The following is a 20,311-nucleotide window of genomic DNA, read 5'->3' as shown; positions in this document are numbered from 1 at the left end:
ATTGAAATATCTGTCCCACACTTAGCTTTGTATGGGGTTTTAAGCAAGTAACAACATATTTGCTGTAAGTTACTTTCTCATAACAGGGTAGTCAAACATGAAAGCTGTATATTTCCTTGAGAAAAAGCTTCAAATAACTACTGAGATAGCTAAAGATGTCAATAACTACTACAAAAATCCAATAAAATAGTTTCCTATCTTTGTACGTAAGGCAGTATTTGGATAATCAGTATTCTGGCAATTGCTGTCATGGAATTTCATTGCCCATTTTATGCACTGCACTTCGATGAACCAATCCATGGTGAAAACATCAACACATGCTCTTCATAGACCAGTATTACTAGCAGCAATGCCAAATTTTCTCCTGCTGTCTTACAGTCTACCTTTTAGACTCATCACAGGATCATCTATATCCCTCATATAATACCAATAAGTTAAATTGAATTGTTCCCAGGATTAGTTCATTCCTGTAAATATTATTGGATCAAATTCTGAAGCTGTCTTCACTCATTTTATTGAGTTGCTATTTAGAAAAATTTCTAAAGTTACTAGGAAAGCCACATGAGAAGGAACTAGAGAAAAACTTCAGAATTCAGTTCTCCAAATTACAAATTTGTTCAGTCTTACAGTATCTGCTTATCTGTGAATATTGCTGGTTTTAATTTTCTTAGAACTGTGCTTAAATCTTTCACTGAAGCTGGGTACAGCTTTGTCCATAAATGTCTAATCCCTCAACCAATTGTAATTTATTTCACTGAAAGAAAATATTACTTTGAAATTTAAAAAAAATATTTCTTAATCTGGTTAAATCTATGTATCTTATCACATAAAACCATTATTGTCTTATCTCTCACTGTGTCACTGGCATAATTTTGCCATCTTTTTACTCAAATTCATTAACTGAAGACTTCAACTAGACAAGAGAAAGCTGAAGTCTTACTTAATCATCATGAGGAACTCTGTAGAAAATTAGTCAGGAGAATTCCATTTAAGAAAAATAATCTTTTCCTTTCATGAATGCTACAATACTGAATGCTTTAAATGCCTTTCTGTACTGTAGTCGATCCTACCATAAGTACTTTCATTGGTAAAATACTTCACCTTGAATAATTAAAATAATCAATCAATCTGGAGAAATCAGTCGTACCTTTTAAATAAGGTATTAATTTTGAACAGTGATGATTGTCTTTTGGAAGATGTTTCTCAATGTTTTAAGAAGCTGAAATATTATTTCCCTCTGCCTTGTAACGTGGAGAGATGACTTAGGCTGTAATATTTTTTTCTTCTTCTGAGCAAAACAAAATGATCTTTTTAAAGATGAGTGTTGGAGAAATATCAAATTTACCATTAGACATTTAATCTTCATAGCACTCCATTTACATATTTCAAAATGCATTAATCAAGTGCAAATACCATATGATCATTCAGTGTGCTAGCTGGATGGGTAAGAGGACTTAAATAATGACTAGTCAAACAGTGTGTTTTCAGACTCTTGAGAACTTGATGTTTGACGTAAATTCTCCTATATAGTGTGAATATATACTTGAGGATAAAGTAACAAACAGAAGATTGATCAACTTGATTCTAGAGTCCAAAGCCAAAGGAAAACATTCTTTGAGGTTGTAAGAAGTCCACAGAAAACCGATGCTTTTTCCACTCTCCTCTTCCCTCCCTATTTCCTCCTTTCTTGGGTCCTCCATGACCAGCAAGACTGCATTCTACTAGAATCTGATACATTCTTATCTCAATGTTAGCCGCTGTTATTTTCCTAATTTCTGATATTCCTATATCTAGCATTCACACTGGATCCATACTGTACTGCTTTATCATTACATTTTAAGCTACATTTTTTGTAACTCCACATTTGAAAACTTCTAGATAGCTCACTCTTCTCAATATAATACTTTCATATTCTGAAGTATTTCAGCTTTTCTTAGTCCTTTTCCACATTCTAAGGAAATGTTGAATATGAAGATATTACGGACTTAACAAGAAAAAGTAGTTTACTCAAGAATAATATTGCAAATCAAAACTTGGTTTTGCTCTACATGAATTTGAAGTATTTTTTTAGTGTTACTATGAAAATATACTGTTTGAAAATTTGTCTCTGCCAAAGTGAGAAGCAAACTTTCAGTGACTTAGAATGAAGAGCTTTTGCCTTTGTGTTCATGAAAACTGAATGTTTTAGTGAGTGGTGACTTAATTATTTACTGCAGGACCTTTTATCTAGGAAGGTAGATATGATGCCTTCGTACTCAATTCCAGAACCATGATAGACAAGCATTAATCCATCTTTTGTTAAGATAAACAAAATTAATTTCTAAACAAAATTCTGTAAATACTATAAGGATTGATAGAGGCTGTTACTGTAAAATTGGCCTGGAAAATTAAATGGGATTACTTAATCATAACTAATCTTTTGGGTTTATGTTTTAATCTATTTGGGTTGTTTGCCAGTTACTCTTGGTACAAACATCATTTTGATACTATAAGGACATGATGTACACATTATACAGCATGGGACATCTGTTCCTGCTCAAGATTATTTACAAAGAAACTATTTTCATGCAGGATGTCTTTAAGAATTGTCTTAGAATTTACAATTTTCTTGGTTCAGTTAAAGTTGATTTATACTGTGATTAAAAGAGAAATGGCTTGGATGAACAAGTTTTTATTTGTAATAAATATATACAGCTATAAGTATAAAGCTAACAGATTTCAATATTCTTATTGTAAATTGTAAAAAGTAAGTGTAAAAAAAATACACAGGTACCACCTTAAAACTTATAACTTAAAATCTGAAGCTACAAGAAGTAAACATAATATTCTTTGAATTTTTGTAATAAAGTTCAACAATAAGTCTGAAGATGTGCTGCTTTTCATAATCAACAAAAAATTACTATTCCCTTCCAATAGCCTATAAAATTGGACACCTCCCCTCACAAGTAAAACACCACTTGCCACATCAGACAAAGCACCAGTTTTTGTAGCAGTTCATATATGAGGTTGCTGGTTCCCCTGAAAGTCGTCAAGGATAAGCTACTTTGGACTAAGGACTATGGAACTTGTTTTTCATTTAAAAAAATAGTTTCTAAATTCAGTTTGCAATTTACTTCTTGTAGCAACAGATTTGGGGTAAAAGAGCCCTTTACAGAAATTCATTTTCCTACATACAATTAGGCCATTTTATAAGATTTACATTACTGGTTATAAACTAGTATATAAACTATAAATCAGTCTGTTCAGCTTAGAATCTTGTTTAGTTGGTGAGCTGTAACACTATAAAGAATAACTTTATCATGCTTGATATCTATTATGCCAATTTTTGTCTAAGGGGAACATCTCATAGCACTGCTTCCCAGATTTTATGACGTAAAGTTTTATAATTTAAATGAAAACTAAGGATATATGGATTTGTATGGCATCTTCCAAAAGAATTAAAAAAAAAATACAGAATATTTCAGTTAATTGTGAAGCCAGCATGGGAATAATTTTACGCACTGATGAAATTCAGCTTGCTCTAAGGTGAATAATGACAACAGTTTAATGGTGCATGGCTGTGCTAACAGTAAGAAACAGACATCATCTATTTGAAATGGCTAGAGAACTATTTAGGGAAATTGTGACTGTCAGAGGTAGAATTATCCTAAACACCAGGATTTAATTTCTAATAAATTCCGTATAAACCATTTTGGGCGTATATGTACACTTCAAGTTCACTTAATCCTTCCTGTTTCTGTAGGAGCAGCAGGGTATTGTGGGGGTTGCTGTGGTTTTTAAGGCTGCATGTATGAATCGTGCTGTCTCTCACTAGTGGGTAGCAATTCTTTCTTTGACTCGTATTTAAGGCGTGCCAAATGGCAACTACAGGAAGGATGTTGCAAAGCTCAAATATCTGTAAAAGAGGAAAGATGCTGAATCATGTGACAGTGGACAAACTTGGCAACGAATTTGCCAGTCTTTTACCTATATGAGCTGAGCTCACAGTGGTGAAGCCAAAGAGGAAAATTAACTCCTCTTCCATCAGAGTGTGCTTCAGAATTTAGACTATCTAGAAATTAGTAGGAAAACGCCCTTTATACGACTCAAGGGCAGAGCCGTGGTAGGAACTTCAGTTTTTTTTCCATTTTCCCATAAAGATGACGATTTTACCACTTGAGGGATAGTGTCTGAACACTCTTTGTGAGGCTTTTAATATTATAGTCTACTAGCTGCAACTTACAATGATAAATTGTTTTGAAGAATGGTTTAGAAAATCAACCCAAGAAAAATGCTGGATGGAGTAGTTTGGGGAAAGTTTTACCAAAAAAAAAATTAAAAATAGTGTATTTCAGAAACTGAAAATATAACCATTTCAAGTAGTTTTTTCTCTTAACCATTTTGTGATGGTCCTGGTGGGAACAGAAGTCTGAAAGTAGTCCAAAGTGTTAGGATTGCTGGTCTCCAAGGAGCATACTGATGAGCGTTTCAGAGCTCAGTTGAACACAAATGATCATGTATTTTCCAGACAGTCAGTACTCTGCCCTGTTAGCAACACTTTTTTTGTGCTTCAGAAAGTGACGTTGACAGAGGAGGATACCGAAGAGAATGAAATTGAGCTTTTCTTCTTTGCAGGCTGATTTATATATGTAATGTAGATTATATATACTAGTTACATAATCCCAGTCAGTAATAGGGGTTGATACTGGTCCAATATTGTTTAATGTCTTCATTTATGATCAGGATGATGGGGAAGCAAGTTTGCAGATGTGGCAAAACTATGAGGAGTGCTTGATACACCAGATGGGTGTTCCCTTTCAGAGGGACCTTGACAGGCTGGAGAAATGGGCCAATAGGAACCTCATGAAGTTCAATGATTAACTGAACCAAGAGAACAGAACTGATATAGTATGACTTCCTTTTTCAAATCTTTACTTTAATTTTATGTATTGTGATGCAAAAAGTTGACTTTTCTAATATGCTTACAAGGTTTTAAAATTTAATGTAGCTATGCATAGAAATATGACTTTTGTATTTTAATGGTTTCAGTTGTAAAATTTGTAACTTTGTGATTGCTTGATTTTTCAGCAAATCATTTGGTTTGAGTATATGAAATATCAAACCAGCTATTGCAACTGCATTGTTACTTCTAACTGCACATTCAAAGAGTTTGATATTTTAGAAATTATAAGAGTTCTACTTACTGCTTACTTTATTTTAGGTTCTGTGGTCTTTGGAATTGGGCCATTGGATCTCAGAGGAACCATATGAGCTTTCATCCAGCTTCCCTGCAGCTCCTGTAAGTTTAATGGCCCTTTAAGCTTGTGAACTTTCTTTTGTTTACCTGGAAAATTATTGTCTCTCTAAATAGGTTTTATGAAGAAGAAGGCCTAATAGAAAAAAAAAAACTTAAAGCAAATACTGTAAGGAGTTATTTTCTCCTTCATCCACTACTTTTTGAAGTGTGTGCAAAAACTATGGCATGCATGGAAAATGCAAAAAATTGAGTCACCAATTAATATCTGAATAAACTAACTTCTTATTTAAGTATAAATGTCCTTTATTTGTGGCATATTTTATTTCTATCTGTGCTGTTATTGCCTAACAGAAAGATTATTCAAGTCATTGACTCAATAATTTCAGTCCAGAAATTACTTTGGCAATGGAAAATTACTGTAGACTTCTAAAACTACTAAGTAGGTAAAATGAAGCATTTTTCCTGCCTTTAATGATCATTCTCATGCACTGAATTGTGAACTAGTGCAAAAGTGTGTATGTGGGGGCATGGTGTATCTGTGCAGACCCAAGTGTATCTGCACTCCATGTGTTGTAATTTATTAAATAGTAAATTTATTTTTGTTTTAAAACAAGTAGAATTTTAGCAGCTTACTAGTCGATCACTCTAATAGTTTTGCCAAAAAAGGTTTCACAACTTCTCTTATATTGTAGCAGCTAGTTAAATATATTGTCATCTGCTACTTGTTTCTCAAAGTTTCATACAGGCTTTGAAGAAAGAACAGTTAATGGGATTTGAACTTTGTTGTTACTATAATTTTATTAACTCTTACGAACTTATTTTTAACATTCTTGCCAAGCCTATAATTTATGTAAAATTACATGTTTGAGATGAAGACTTTATTTCGTGTTGTATGCTCTCAAAGTATAGGGAAACTGTAACAGTTACTCTGAAATAAGCCCGAAGAAATTAATCATCCATTATAATGTACATTATAATTTTTTTTTCTAAAAGGAGAAAGCCAAATTCTTTATACAGCAAATACAATAAGAATGGTAAAACTTAATGTGGAAAATAAATAAGCAGCATGTTCTTTTTTTACCCCTTTTCTGTATTTCTATGAAAGAAAGAACTCAGTACTTCAGATTAAGCTGTTTTGAGTTTTCTGTTTCTTCTCAGACTACCTTATTTAATAACCAAGTATGCTATCAGTAACAACTTACATAGCATTCTTTGGAAGTGATTCCTGCTGGGGTTGGTTTTTAGATTCTGTTTACAGTTTTTATTCCTAAAGCAGAAGTAAGGAGGACTTGAGAGATGATGATAAGATAAAATTGAGCGAGGTTATGGTTGTGCTGAGAACCTGAATCGCTTGTTTGCAGTGTGCTCCTCTCGCAGAGGAACAGCCAGTGTCCAAAGCGATATTTCCAACGCCTTTCCAGTCATTCCCTTCTTGAGTCATTCTGGTTTCTTAATGTAACAGGTATCTTATTTTTAAAGATACAATTATTATTTGAGCATGAATGGTGTTTATATTCCCTTTCATTTCTTTTCTGCTTCCTAAGAAGTATTTAGAGAAAATGGAAGTGCATTCTAGTTTTATATACCATTTATTTGATTACAGGAAGGAATTAAAATAAGGGGTTATCTTGCTGTCATGTTTTAATTGTTTGTACCAAGTCCAAAGCTGTTGTTGCAGACTTCTTTTCCCTATTATTGCATTCCTTCTAAAATGTCCACCGCTCACTTCACTTTAGTGTTTGCAGTTTAAGACATGCAATCTCATTTAGATAAAATGTCATTTAAAAACATATTCACTCTAAAATTTTACATTCCTGTTGATAAATTACTCCATTTTCCCAAAAAATGAAAAAGTCTCATTAAACAATTGATCCATTCAATGTCTACATCAATATCTTCAATCGCTTTCCCAGAATAGTCATCAAAAAGCCTTAAGCTTTATAAAGACTTCTTTCCAGCAAATTGAAACTAGCCATGCAATATTTAATTATTCTTGTCATATAGAGTTTTCTTACTAAAATAATGAAGGTTAATGTCAACCAGAAGTTAGCACTATTTTCCTTTGCCAGGTTGGGTATTCATACTGTGCCAGATTCCATCATGGTTTTAAGAAACATTTTTTTTTATTATTGGGCTGGATATGCTTACTATCTCAAATATTGGGAGTATTTTCTTTAGTTTTCTGATCAAATGCAGTGAAGCAGGAAATAAAATAATCTAGACTCAGCATTTCTATTAAATTTCATAGAATCATAAAATATTTTAGATTAGAAGGGACCTCTGAAGGTTGTCTAGTTCAATGCTCTGCTCCAAGGGACTTGTCCAGTCCACCCTCATAGTAATAAATGAATAAATTAAAAAGAAAATCCAATTTCCCCAATTCCAACTTGTGTTTGCTGCCTCTTGTCCCTGTCCCTTGTCCCATTGCGGTGCACCTCCAAGAAGGGTCTGACTCTGTCTTCTCTGTGTCCTTGATCAAGCAGTTGTAGACAGCAGTAAGGTCTCCCTTTCCCCTTCTCTTCTCCAGGTGGAAAAAGGCCAGCTCTCCTGGCCTTTCTTGGTACGTCATGTGCTTCTTGGTATGTCTAGCTCCTTTACTAGCTTGGTGGCCCTTTGCTAGACTTCCTTTTTAAGACATTTCTTAGAAATTCACGAAAGCAATTTTGTGAAGTATTTTTTAGTTTGGGATATGTTTATCCTTACAAGTTTGCTAGGACAAACAATAAAATATTTAAACAGTAATCTTAAATACAGATTATTTTATGCAACTTTTCAGATGATAACTGTTAATTTACATTCATTAGGTTTATTTAAAATCAGATCATGAAGTAATATTAGAAGTATTTTTTGTCTCTGCTACCTTTAGTAATGCTGACACATTTTCAGTGAAGAATGGTGGTGGTGTGAGTGGTGGGGTACTCTGACAGCAGCTTTAATGACTGTCAATATGAAATGAAGAGTTTTCTTCCATCTTTCTCAAAATCGTTTACTGTTTTTAAGATACAATACCTTTTGTTAAGTAAGCCTCCAGAAATGTTGTGTCTGGGGTTTTTGTTTTGTTTAGGTATGAGATATGTTCTTGTCTTGTCACTAATTTAGTCATCTACTCAAATTAAAAATTTACAGAATTATTACTTTAAGGCAAAGTCTAAGCATGAGACATAAAACGTAAAGTTAATTTGTGGAAAAATCTGCACAAAATTATTTTGTGTGATTTATGAAGAAATATCTTCTCAATCTGAACTGCAGTGTACAGTACACAATTTTAAAGCATATAATAATAAAAAAAAAAACAAAAAGCAAAAATCACCCAGTAGAGTAATTTATTCACATTTTGTCACACATTCAGGGTCTACCTACAGAGAATTTCTAGGGAGAAGTCCTAACCTTACTGAAAAAAAACCCAACAGTATGACCTTAGATAAATTTCAGAATTTTTTTCCTGTTTTTAAAATGTAGTAATTTGTATCTTAACTCATGAGCATAAATTTAATCGTATCAAAGAACATGCATATGTTTTTCAGTTAGGTTATTTTTACAAAACGTATAGAGGTACTACAGCACCAGGTGATAACTGATTGTCATAGACAACCGGACATTTGGTGTTAATGCCGTTGTCTCGGTTTACAAAATACTGATCAGTTATTTTACAGGTAAATGACAAGGAAAGGAAAAAAGTGCAATCTTCATAAAAAATATAAAGAAATACATATTATATTGTAATTTTCAGGGATTTTTGTAACTTAAAGATAGTGACTGTAATAAGTACAAGCTGAAAGAAATGGTGATTTTTGTACATGGTATTTCCCAAGAATAAATGCAAAGTACTTAAATGCTATTTGTCCTCTGTTAATAAAGTAATACAGGCTATTGGAAAAAATCCCTGAACAAGTGTACAAAGTTGTTTAGGAGACTATGGGGGGAAAGAATGTATTCTTTAACTACAGTATTGAGCTAATTACAGGACAGGTTTTTTTTATGTACATAAAAGGCAAACATGACACAGAGAGATAAATAGTTCTAGATCTAGTTAAGTGTTTTATATTAGAGTAATGTTTAAAGTTCAGTGATGAGGCAAAATGCATATTTCTAAAACTATTTTAGGTATTTTTCACAGTTCCAGTTATTTACTAACACATACATCACATAAATGATCAGTAAAACAGAGTCCTTAAGTTGTCTGACAGTTTCTTGGATGTTCTTTTTATTCAGTTGTTTGGCCAAATCACTGTTATACCAGGCTGATGCTTTAGACTTCGTGTCTGGTTGAATAATAACGAGCTTTAGCTGATCAAGGCTATTGCAATTCAGGAATTGTACTGAACTGATCACTTCAGAACATGAGTGCATGTTTTCTGGGTTTGAAAATAAGACGAGTTGCAGATGTGTGTTTAGATGCTCGGCAGATGAAGTCTTTGAAGACTATACAATACATAATTCACATAATGCAAAAGCATTTAGAAATCTGCTGGTCGAATCATCATAGTTGTGGCTTTGAGAGAGTATCCCGAGCCTTTCCAGTAGTACCACTTGATACCATTGAACTTGTTGTTGTTCTGTCGTAACGGATAATACATTCCGTTGAGGTTAGAAGGACCACATGCATCAAACCACCATCCTACAAGACAGAAAACAAAGAAAAACATCAGCAGATGAAAATGTCAGCATAGGTAATTTTCATAATAGTATATAAGGACACTTTGCTGTCCTGAAATCACAGAATCATAGAATGGTAATGAAATGAAAAAGAAATCTAAACTCAGGTTTTCATTCTTATGATTTGGAAGTGTCGATATAAAATATGTCCCTCAAACTCAGCAAGGAAACATACTTATGTATTCACTACATATTCTTGAAGCTTAAAACATAGTAGTTTAAAATTGAGAACGGAAGGCCTTCAATCAAGCTTAATTTATTATCAATATCAAACGTTATTGTTGACATTCTCAGGGCAGAACTTGAACTATAATGAAATTGAGTCATCTTTGATTTTTATCTACTCTTTGGTAAATACTTGTTCTTCATAGATTAAACTCCTTTCTTAATTGTTTTTAGAGGATTAATTCAGTTATCTGTTTCAGTTCTCTGTGAAGATTTAGTTCAAAACATCTGTGCTGAAACTTGGTTAGAAGGAAAAGGAGAAAAAAGCAGCCTAAACTTATTTTGTATTCTTGTGGTCCTGACCTGTTAGTGGGTCGTAGGGAAAATTTATTTTTATTAATAAGATAATATTTTTATACTTCTGTTATGATGGTGATAATGTGTGCGTTCTGTTTTGCAGGGCACTAATCCAATTGTCCTTTTAGATAAACTGAAGCTGTCTTTTGTCTTGCAACTTGTGTTACAGGGAAACAAACCATTGCTTAAGAGATAACAGGAAGAGAAGTCAAATTTACAAAGGAGTTGTTTACATTTCAGAATGTGGAATTCTAGACTGACAAAGTATAGAATGGCTTGTATGGTTCAAGATAAAAATACCACCTAAAACTCCAATAACTAACGAACGATCACTAGAAAAATGCAGATATCTCATATATGTATTGTATCTTAAATTTATGTATTGCCTTTTCATAATTATATTGAAATATGGAACTAAATATTTGTACCCTTCTGCAGCATGTACAGCATACAGTAGCTTTTGGGGTTTTCTTCTCCTCTGGGTAGTTAGGAAACGGGTTTCTGCCTAAAGAATCAGGAGCCATTTCACTGACCAGCTGAATCTCTAAAACAGGTTTTTTTGGGGAGGTTAAGTGTTTTGATCTCTGGGACTATGTTATCTCATTCCTTGGAAAATTCTGCTGTCGCTCTGGTTAGTTGCACAATTACAGACTTTGTTGTACCCCAACTTGAGAGACTAGGGTTTTTTTCCAGTTTTAACTTCTCTTGTTTTACTTTAACCCTTGTCCAGTGATAAAATATTTCATTTGGAGTCACGGTACTAGTGTTTCTATCTGTGAGTTTTGGACTTCTTCAATAGTCAAAATTTACTGTCAAAATTACCACTATTTCTCTCACAGACAATTTCAGTGCCAATAAAAATAGGAAGACTGAGAAACAAAAAACATTCCTACCTCCTGTTAGCATTTGTGAACATTTGCAAATACATTTGTCATTGTCTGCATCCTTTGTGCTAAAATCATTTCCTGGTTGGCTTATGCTACTTATTTTGCCCGCTGTCCCAGTAAGTCCTTTAAGGTAGATCCTGTAGAAGTGAGGAATGGAAAAACAATTATTACGTGGAAGTTAATGGTAGTTGATCTGCAAAATAATGATGGAATAGTTTGCAATAAATATCCTGTTCAAATAGTTGAGTTCTCTTCTGGCCAATGTACGGTTGTAAGCTGTTTTGCAGCATAATGTTTTCATATGAGCGGAAATGGTCAGCACAATATTCTAATGAACAGCCTCCACATTTGTAGAGATGACTGTTTTGTTCATGTCATATTACAAGAAAATGAGAGTAGGTAGATAATAACTCCTGGAATTTTTCATATATATCATGCATTTCTTAATACTGTAAGTACATTGTGTGCAATTATTTTTTTTAATCAAGTTCAAAAGTTTAAACCAAAACTTTTTTGACTCCTATTTTGCTGTTAGCATAGCATGGCAATGTAGCATTACAACTTTGCACCTATGAGAGATAATAGCATTACCTGGACTACCAATTACCAACTAGTAACTGATATTTTAGGAGTTTTCCAATATTTCCCTTTCCGCTTTCCTAATTACTCTTCCTTTTCACATCCTTCATAGATGTATTAGTGTTAAATCATGGAATCATAGAATCATTTAGGTTAGAAAAGACCCTTAAGATCATCAAGTCCAACCATTAAGCTAGCACTGCCAAGTTCACCACTAAACCATGCCCCTAAGCACCACATCTACTCGTCTCTTAAATATCTCCAGAGATGGTAACTCCACCACTTCCCTAGGCAGCCTGTTCCAATGTTTGATAACCCTTTTGGTGAAGAAATTTTTCCTAATATCCAATCTAAACCTTCCCTGGTGCAACTTGAGGCCGTTGCCTCTCATCCTATCATTTGTTACTTGGGAGAAGAGACCAACACCCGCCTTGCTACAACCTCCTTTCAGGTAGTTGTGGACAGCGATAAGGTCTCTCCTGAGCCTCGTCTTCAAACTAAAGCACCCCAGTTCCCTCAGCCAGTCCTCATAAGACTTGTGCTCTAGACCCTTCACCAGCTTCCTTGCCCTTCTTAGGACTTGCTCCAGCACCTCAATGTAGTGAGAGGCCCAAAACTGAACACAGTATTCGAGGTGTGACCTCACCAGTGCTGAGTACAGGGGGACGATCACTTCCCTAGTCCTGCTGGCCACACTGTTTCTGATACAAGCCAGGATGCTGTTGGCCCTCTTGGCCACCTGGGCACACTGCTAGCTCATATTCAGCTGGCCATCAACCAACACCCCCAGGTCCTTTTCCACCAGGCAGCTTTCCAGCCACTCTTCCCCAAGCCTGTAGTGTTGCATGGGGCTGTTGTGACCCAAGTGCAGGACCTGACACTTGGCCTGTTGAACCTCATACAGTTGGCCTCAGCCCATCGATCCAGCCTGTCGAGATCCCTCTATAGAGGCTTCCTACCCTCAAGCAGATCAACACTCCTGCCTAACTTGGTGTCGTCTGCAAACTTACTGAGGGTGAACTCGATCCCCTCATCCAGATCATTGATATATTAAACAAAACAGAGTAAAGTTTGCTCCAATTCCCTACCAAGGTAAGCTTTCAGCGAGGCTGCTACTGTTTGGATCTGCCTACACAGGTGTAGATGCAGTCTCAAAGGGGAGAGACGCAGGGCACCAAACTGGGGAGGCGATTACACAGCTGTTGCTGTGTTACGTTGAATTGGAAGGACTTGAACCCGCTGCTCCCACAGTATCTCTTTGATGATTGCATTTCTGTATCAAATAGCTCATCTTTCTCAGAGATATTCTATTTGTTAAAGGAGGGGAGACCATTTGAAGTCTAATGTAAGCAGAGTATTATTCATTCATTATTATTATTCAATTTTTTAAAGTAAGGCTTAGTATAACAGAAGATGAGAGGCAGTGGATGTAAATTGAAATGAGAGGTTCTGACTGGGTATCAGGAAAACCTTTTTTACCATGAGGACAGACAAGCAGTGGAACAGGTTGTGCAGCCTCCACCTTTTGAGGTTATCAAGACCCAGCAGGATAAAGCCCTGACCAACCTGGCCTGACATCATAGCTTTGAGAGCAGGAAGTTTGACTCAAATGAAGTTCATTCTGATCTCAGTTTTTCTATGAATCTATGAAATTTCAGTTTTATGACCCAACTCACAATATTTCCAGCCTTCAGAATGTATTAATGTTTTTAATGTAATGAAAGTTGCTCTTAATTGAATACTTTCCTAGTTATTTTCTTTTTCATAATGTTAAATACATTCTTTAATCCACTGCATTCTATGATGCATTCCATGTTCAGTTGCATTTTAAAATGAATTACCTATTTACAGACAACCATCTTAGTTTTCAGTAATTATTTTTTAATATTGTAAGTGGACAAGGGTAATGACCCATTTTGCAAAGGTTGCCTTTATAAGTATTTTAAAGCATGACTTTAAAAAAATCTCTGCTGTAGATTCTGACTGTTTCCAGATGAAAAAATATTTGCTTTGGAGTTGAGACAACTGTATACTACTAAGGCATTAAGATCTAATATTTGCAGGGAGGGAGATGCTGATAGTTTTGGATTGCTTTGCACATAAGACTCGAGTTGAAGTAACAGCGTCAGTTCTCTTGAGTGTCAGATTGACTTTGTTTACAACAAAGAGTTGCTAGAAATCTTGGAGAAATTAATCTATATTTAGGCAATTTTTCTGTCCAGTCACCTAAAGCTCCATGAATCTGTAAGATTCTTATAAAGAAACATTTCCTGGACCATGTAGTAGGAAAGCATCTGTTATACCGTAGAGTCTCTAGTTTCTTCTATAACCAATCAAACAATATCTACTGCATTTACAGAGAGCCTGGAGAATGAAGTATGAACTGCCCATATATTTCAGCTGTGGCTGATACTGTTTCAAAATGTAAAACACTATGATACTATTTAAAATGTATAATACTATGATAATATTTATAGATATTTATTTTAAAATGTATGTTATTTCCTATTTTAACCAAATATGTAAGAAGAAATTGTGAAGCTTTACATTTTACAGAATGATGGCAGCATAAGTAATAGGTCCATTACAATCTGGTGTTTAAACTGACAAGTTTGTACGGGGTGAGAACTGGACACTTGCGATTAGCTTCATTTTCACAGGTAGGAGCGTTGTTGTTTCAGAATCCAAGCCAGTGGGTCACAGGAAGGACAAGGCAGCATTACCTCAGTGTGCTCTTCATGACGACAGAACAGCTCCTACTAGCCACTGACTTCAGTGGAAAATCTCCTAGCAGTACTGTTCATCTTAAATGTCCACCTTCCAGAAATGTATTTATTGCCTGAAATTAGAATTCCATAGAAACTGCACACAGGTTCCTATTGCCCTGAATATTGTGCACTGCCATCTGCTATATTGGTAAGTGTATCCTATACCATACCACCTCTTCATCTCTGTGAATCTTGTGTGTTACACTCACCCAGTGTGCACTAGTAAAATATACATTGTCCTCATTGGGGAAAAAATTATTATTAAGACTGTTTAAAAGCAATAACTGAAAAATGGAGCAAACATTTTCCGAGTGAATCGAAAAAACGTCATAATTTGTATGAAATAAGGTCATGCATCTACACAGTCTAGAATGATTATTATCAGGTCTTTTTTTAGTCAGATCTGACTTTTCTGCTTACCTGTATTTTTGCTCTTCATTTGCTAGAGAGAAGTGGTCATACAATGAATACGCCTCATTTCCTTCCCAGTCTTTCAGGTATATTTTAAGAATGTAACGCTTCTGATTAGTCAGTTGAGAAACGAACTCATTTCCCAGCCAGTACTCCCCAGCAGGATCACCAAATCCCTGTAATTCAAGTTGTATATTTAAATAGCTTTGTTTTGTTTTTTCTTTGAGTTAGAAGTGATCCTTTTATCAGTTTTTAAGTTTAAGAGTTTTCAATCTGTCAACTAAGAATTTTACTGTGTCTGTGAGGGTTATAGATCTGTAATATTTCAAGAAGTTAATTTCATCAAATACAAACTCAGGAATCTGAAATAGTGAATCAGTATCACTTAGTAGATTTGGAGCAGTTTCTACTGTCACCACTAGAAACACAAATATAAATAACTTAAAAAATGTGGACATATCATGGAACAGTTGATTAAAGAAAAGTGAGATTCTCTTTAAGAACAAACATCACATTTGCAAGTCTGCTTAGGCAAATAACTTACACTACTCTGACATTTCCTAAATGGACATCTAAGGACAAAGACAACTTCTAAAACCTGCTTACATTCTAAGGATGCCATTAATATAACTTTATTATATCATATTTCAGATAATAATAACTAATATTAAGGCTTCATAAAACATTGTTTACCATCTTGTACTCTTTCCATGTCCGGTGAAAGTCCACACTGCCATCTTCACGTCTCTGAATAATGGTCCAACCTCCTCCACTGGTTTCCATGTCACAGTAGGCCTACCAGAGTAAGCGTGTAACAGCGTAAGTGCATGCAGTCATGGGAAAACAAAAATACAAAGCATGTACTTTGCATAACTCTATATAGTGGTATGTTTTAAAGTGTACAAGTGAAGAATATGTATTAACCTAAAAATGCGGTTTCTCATAGCTTTCATACATATCAGTTGTGGTTGTCCATGAATAAATGTGATTCCTCAGTGTATATATCACAATTAACAGAATACAGATGACACCTTAAAAATAGTTGGCAGCTGGTGTTAAAGGAAGAAAAAAATTAATGCAGCTTCTGATTCTATACTTCCCTCTTGCACTGATACTTTTGTGATGTTTCCTGATGAAATATTGCTCCTGAAAGATGTTTTCACTTCTCCAGCTTTTTTGTCAGAGATCCATTCAAAATTTCCATGGTTTGTCAAGAGTTAAATTCAGGCAGTGAGTAATCTGAAATATGTTTGTATTTCTACTGTCGTTGTGGAATACCTTTACAGATGGTCTGACCCCAAAATTAAATCTCAGTGTAGAACTATTATTATTTGAAAGTTAAATCTTGAAGCCATGTTGTTATATATACAGACTGCAATGAATATCTTACATTCTAGTAACGACTATAAGATGCTTCCAAATATTCATAAATATTTTTTGATTTTACCAAGTTATTGCTAAACATTTGAAAGAACTGATATGTAATAGGCAGGTCACTGAACTCAGTTTTAGAATACCCAATAAATGCATCCTGGCACAGTAAAATTCAACTTTATATGTGACTTGTTCAGTCAATCTCCTAGATTAAAACAGAAAGGGACTGAGTTAATTAGAATTCTGGTGTATGTTCACTGCAGTGTCAGAGATAAGAGGTATTACTGGGGCTGCCAATATATTGGGCAGATGCTGATGGAAAAAAATCTTTTGAAAATTTAGAGGGAATTTTGGAGTGATATTTGGCAGACACGGGATAAATTAACAAGAAAATCTTGTGAATATGTGAATATTTAGGACCATTTTTCTTGAGAAAGGATTTAAAATTGTTGCATCTAATTCTGCTTTTCTGAAACTAGCAGAACTTAAATGTACATATGTGAAGTCAGTGGAGCTAAGCTGGTGTAAAAAAGTATGATGAAAGTAAAACTGAAATCAATATCTATTTAAATTGCATGTTAGTACCGATACGAACTTTTAAGGAAAATCTTTCTTGTACAAATATTCCTGTTTGGGTAGTTCACAGTTAATGCTCTAGGCTCTCTCATTTGGAACTTGAACATTCCCTTGAACTAGCTAAAAAGTGGAAATTCTTCTTACCACCTATTAAGTAAGCATCATATAGTGAAATGTTTCACTTTCAGGCTTGACTGGCAATCCAGAACCCTCTTTCAAGCCCTAACACATGCAGCTTTGCTTATGAAATCATTCCTTTGCTTTCCAGATAATTTCCCTAGAAATCAATTCTCTGACTAAATAAGATGTAAATACTTCCTGTAAAACTAGGAACTTCAAATTTACATACACACTTGATTTTTAATTTGGGAAAGAATAAAGTCAATGAAGAAAAATGGCAGTAAAGATTACAGAAAGAAAATTAATGAAATAAATTGATCTATTTTTATTACTTTTTACTAAAAATACTTAAGTGATTTATGTACAATAATAAGTAATTTTAAGGATGGAGACAGGCTATTCAGTAAAATGAAGATTAAGGAAAGGATTTGCTTAGTTTAAAATATCATATCATATAAACACAATAAATTGCTGTGTCAGTCTACAGAGGGAACAATTTCTTTATGATGTATGTGAAAGATGAGGAGAGAGGAAGCATTTATTTGGACTATAACTTCTTTTTTTAAAAAAATCTTAATTCTCCAGTAAAATGATATGCATATGAGGCTTTCTCTAACACTCATTACTAGAAAAGAACTGTTCTGACATTTCAGCTTAGCCTTCTTCAAAAGGAAGAAAAGTAACGTTTCATAAAACTCGTAAAAATAGATACCAAGATTAGGCAGGCAGCAGGAGTCTTCAAACAGATGCCAAAAAGAATAAAGAGATTAGCCTCTCAAATTACAACAAATTGGCAGGGGGAATATTTGATTTATCTTCTGAACTGCTTCAGCACTTACAGTTCTAGCAGCTGTAGCACTGGAGAGCTAAGGTCACCTGTTTATATTTTTCACCTTCAGCTAAAGATCAGCGATGTATTTTTGAAAATGCTGTAAGGTACGTGCAACCAGAAGTAGTTCCCTTTCCAAAGATTACAAGCGCGTAAGCTGCCAGCAGTCAGTTTGATGTCTTCGCTGTCTAGGAAGTTGACTTTCAGAGCAAGTAATTTTTCTTCTTTTTTCCTGTACATTAGGATATTTGGGGTATAAGTGTTTTCAGACCTACAGCCTGAATGGTGTAGGACTCTGGCTGAGTTATCAGGATGAAGATCCACTACAGTTTTTATACCAAAGCAAGTGTGGTTGCCACATCTGTGCAGTTTCCCTTTGCATCACTTTTGGCTGTTGTCGGAAGGCTTTTGAGTCATGATGCTCAACGATTTTGTATTCCACTATCTCTAGCTTAGAAATGTGACTAGATATAAACTGCAGTCTTACTTCTCTTATTCTGGAAAAAATTACTACAGACATGGTTTATAATGTATTTTCACCTAATACCAGTTACCAGCAAAAAAGACAGATGATGAGACTTCTGATATTCACAAAAAAAAACCCCTTATCTGACCTGTTATTTTATTGGAGAAGCTACAGATATGCTCTTTTTTAATGCTTGGGGTTGGAAACAATTTTTGTGTGTGTATTTTATGCGTAAGGTACATGGCATGGGCTCCTTTTGAAATGACCAGCTAGTTGTCTACATGATCCCTTTCTGGGAAAGTTATGCAAAACCATTTTTTTTTTGGTAAATTCAAACTTGCCTGAAGAACTTTCTGCCAGAAAGTTTTGGTTAAAAAGGCCTTGGCTTGGAATCTGTCAGTTCTGAGATGAAAATGCAGCTCGACGGGGGTGGAAATGGGGAAGAGCTCAGCCACTGTTTCAGCCACTATTTTAAGAGTTGGGGTAATATGTTGGTAATAGTTGTGGTAATGGTTGAGCTAATATATTAGGGTCATCCAGACTCAATTATTCTGCCTGGTTAAAACCAGGAGGTTAATAGGTTCAGGTAACTGCTGTAAACATAAAGCTATTGACTTTTCATGGGTTTGCCTCTACCATTTTCCCTTGTGTCAGCAGTTTTTTGCTGTTTTTCCTCTGTTTTTAAAAGAACTTAGCTTTTGTCCTGGTGCAGAACAGGAAAGCTTGAAAATATTAATGAAACGAAATAATTGTTTTCCTCTCAGCTCTCGTATGCAATTCTTTAGTTTTGGATCATGATGGGAGACAAATTAGTAAAGTGGGATCAGTTACAGATTACACAGAAGTTGTTTATAAACCTGTTGGGAGGTCAGAAGGTGTTACAAGAGGAAAAGACGAAAACATAAACAGCAATGCAGCGCTTTTGGCAAATAGAAAAGGTCATTCTGTTTCCTGGTCTGAGTGGCCATCCACATCATAAACAGCTGAAAATGGTGTAACGTGTTAATTATGCCTAAATCTTCACTTCCCTTGACAACTCCTCTTATGCATTTGTACTGATATAAAAAATCTGCATCAGATTGAAACTTTTTGGTCTCTTATTTTTCATGTCTTATATAGTAAGTAAAATCTTCACACTCTTTTTCATTCTATCTGAAGTGGGCAGACTAAGATTAAAATTCTTTAATATTATTAAATGAATTATTAATTTAATTAAATTATTCAATATGAATTACCAAAATAGGTTTTTTTGCTAAGTGTTTTAGGCCTCCATGTTCAAATGTAAAGCATTTAATATGTTAGAGTCTAGGAAATTTGCAATTGTACTTTTGTTTCAGGGATACAATATTTTGGTAGGTTTTAGTTTTGTAGAAATGTGTGTTGCTTTGGCTTCTCAGATCATATAAACTGCCTAAAAGTTTATGGCTTTGAAAATGCAGTGTTAAAGTTTGACAGTCAGAAATTTTCATTCTGTAATACGGCTTGCATTTGCGTCTGCTTTTAGAAAATACTCATGCTCTATGTGTTATATTTGATAGTAAAATTAAGATCAAGGGTAAAAGCTTGAGACAAGTAATATTCAAGACATTCAAGGAACATAACCCTTCCTGAGATGTCTAACAAGGACTGATGCAATCTATTACTTTAGACATGCAGTAGCTTGCATCTCCTTTAGCATTTAAAATTGTGATTGTAGATATCTATGCTATTTTAAATACCATTCTGTTTCGTGTGTAATAAAATACCTTATTGCACCTTATGTAACTGATTTTCTTGTGTATTGAATATAGACTAGACTATTCCAAAGAAAAACCAGATGCCTCTTTTTTTTTCCCCCAAGAGAAGCAGACTGCAGATACCATCATTTCTCTAGATGGTATCTGCAAA

General features: G+C 34.6%; 2 protein-coding genes across 5 annotated transcripts in view; one reads left to right on the top strand and one right to left on the bottom strand.

The window, feature by feature from the left end:
- MCPH1 (microcephalin 1) overlaps window positions 1–20,311 on the top strand; it is a 129,486-nt gene that overhangs the window by 39,690 nt on the left and 69,485 nt on the right. The window contains exon 12 of the mRNA XM_068411143.1: window positions 5,201–5,278. Within this exon, the coding sequence (XP_068267244.1) occupies window positions 5,201–5,278 (78 nt within the window). The remainder of the gene's footprint in view (window positions 1–5,200; window positions 5,279–20,311) is intronic.
- ANGPT2 (angiopoietin 2) overlaps window positions 8,092–20,311 on the bottom strand; it is a 43,287-nt gene continuing 31,067 nt past the window's right edge. For all 4 annotated transcript variants that reach the window (XM_068398543.1, XM_068398552.1, XM_068398562.1 and 1 more), the window contains 4 exons: window positions 15,753–15,854; window positions 15,069–15,235; window positions 11,308–11,438; window positions 8,092–9,854 (listed from right to left, as the gene is read on the bottom strand). In XM_068398543.1, coding sequence (XP_068254644.1) covers window positions 9,694–9,854; window positions 11,308–11,438; window positions 15,069–15,235; window positions 15,753–15,854 — 561 coding nt within the window. In that variant the 3' untranslated portion in view covers window positions 8,092–9,693. The remainder of the gene's footprint in view (window positions 9,855–11,307; window positions 11,439–15,068; window positions 15,236–15,752; window positions 15,855–20,311) is intronic.

This window comes from Nyctibius grandis, chromosome 1 (assembly GCF_013368605.1).
Source record: "Nyctibius grandis isolate bNycGra1 chromosome 1, bNycGra1.pri, whole genome shotgun sequence".
In the NCBI taxonomy this organism is placed as follows: Eukaryota; Metazoa; Chordata; class Aves; order Nyctibiiformes; family Nyctibiidae; genus Nyctibius; species Nyctibius grandis.
Note: the sequence above shows the minus strand (reverse complement) of the source record. Positions and strands in the feature narration are given on the sequence as shown.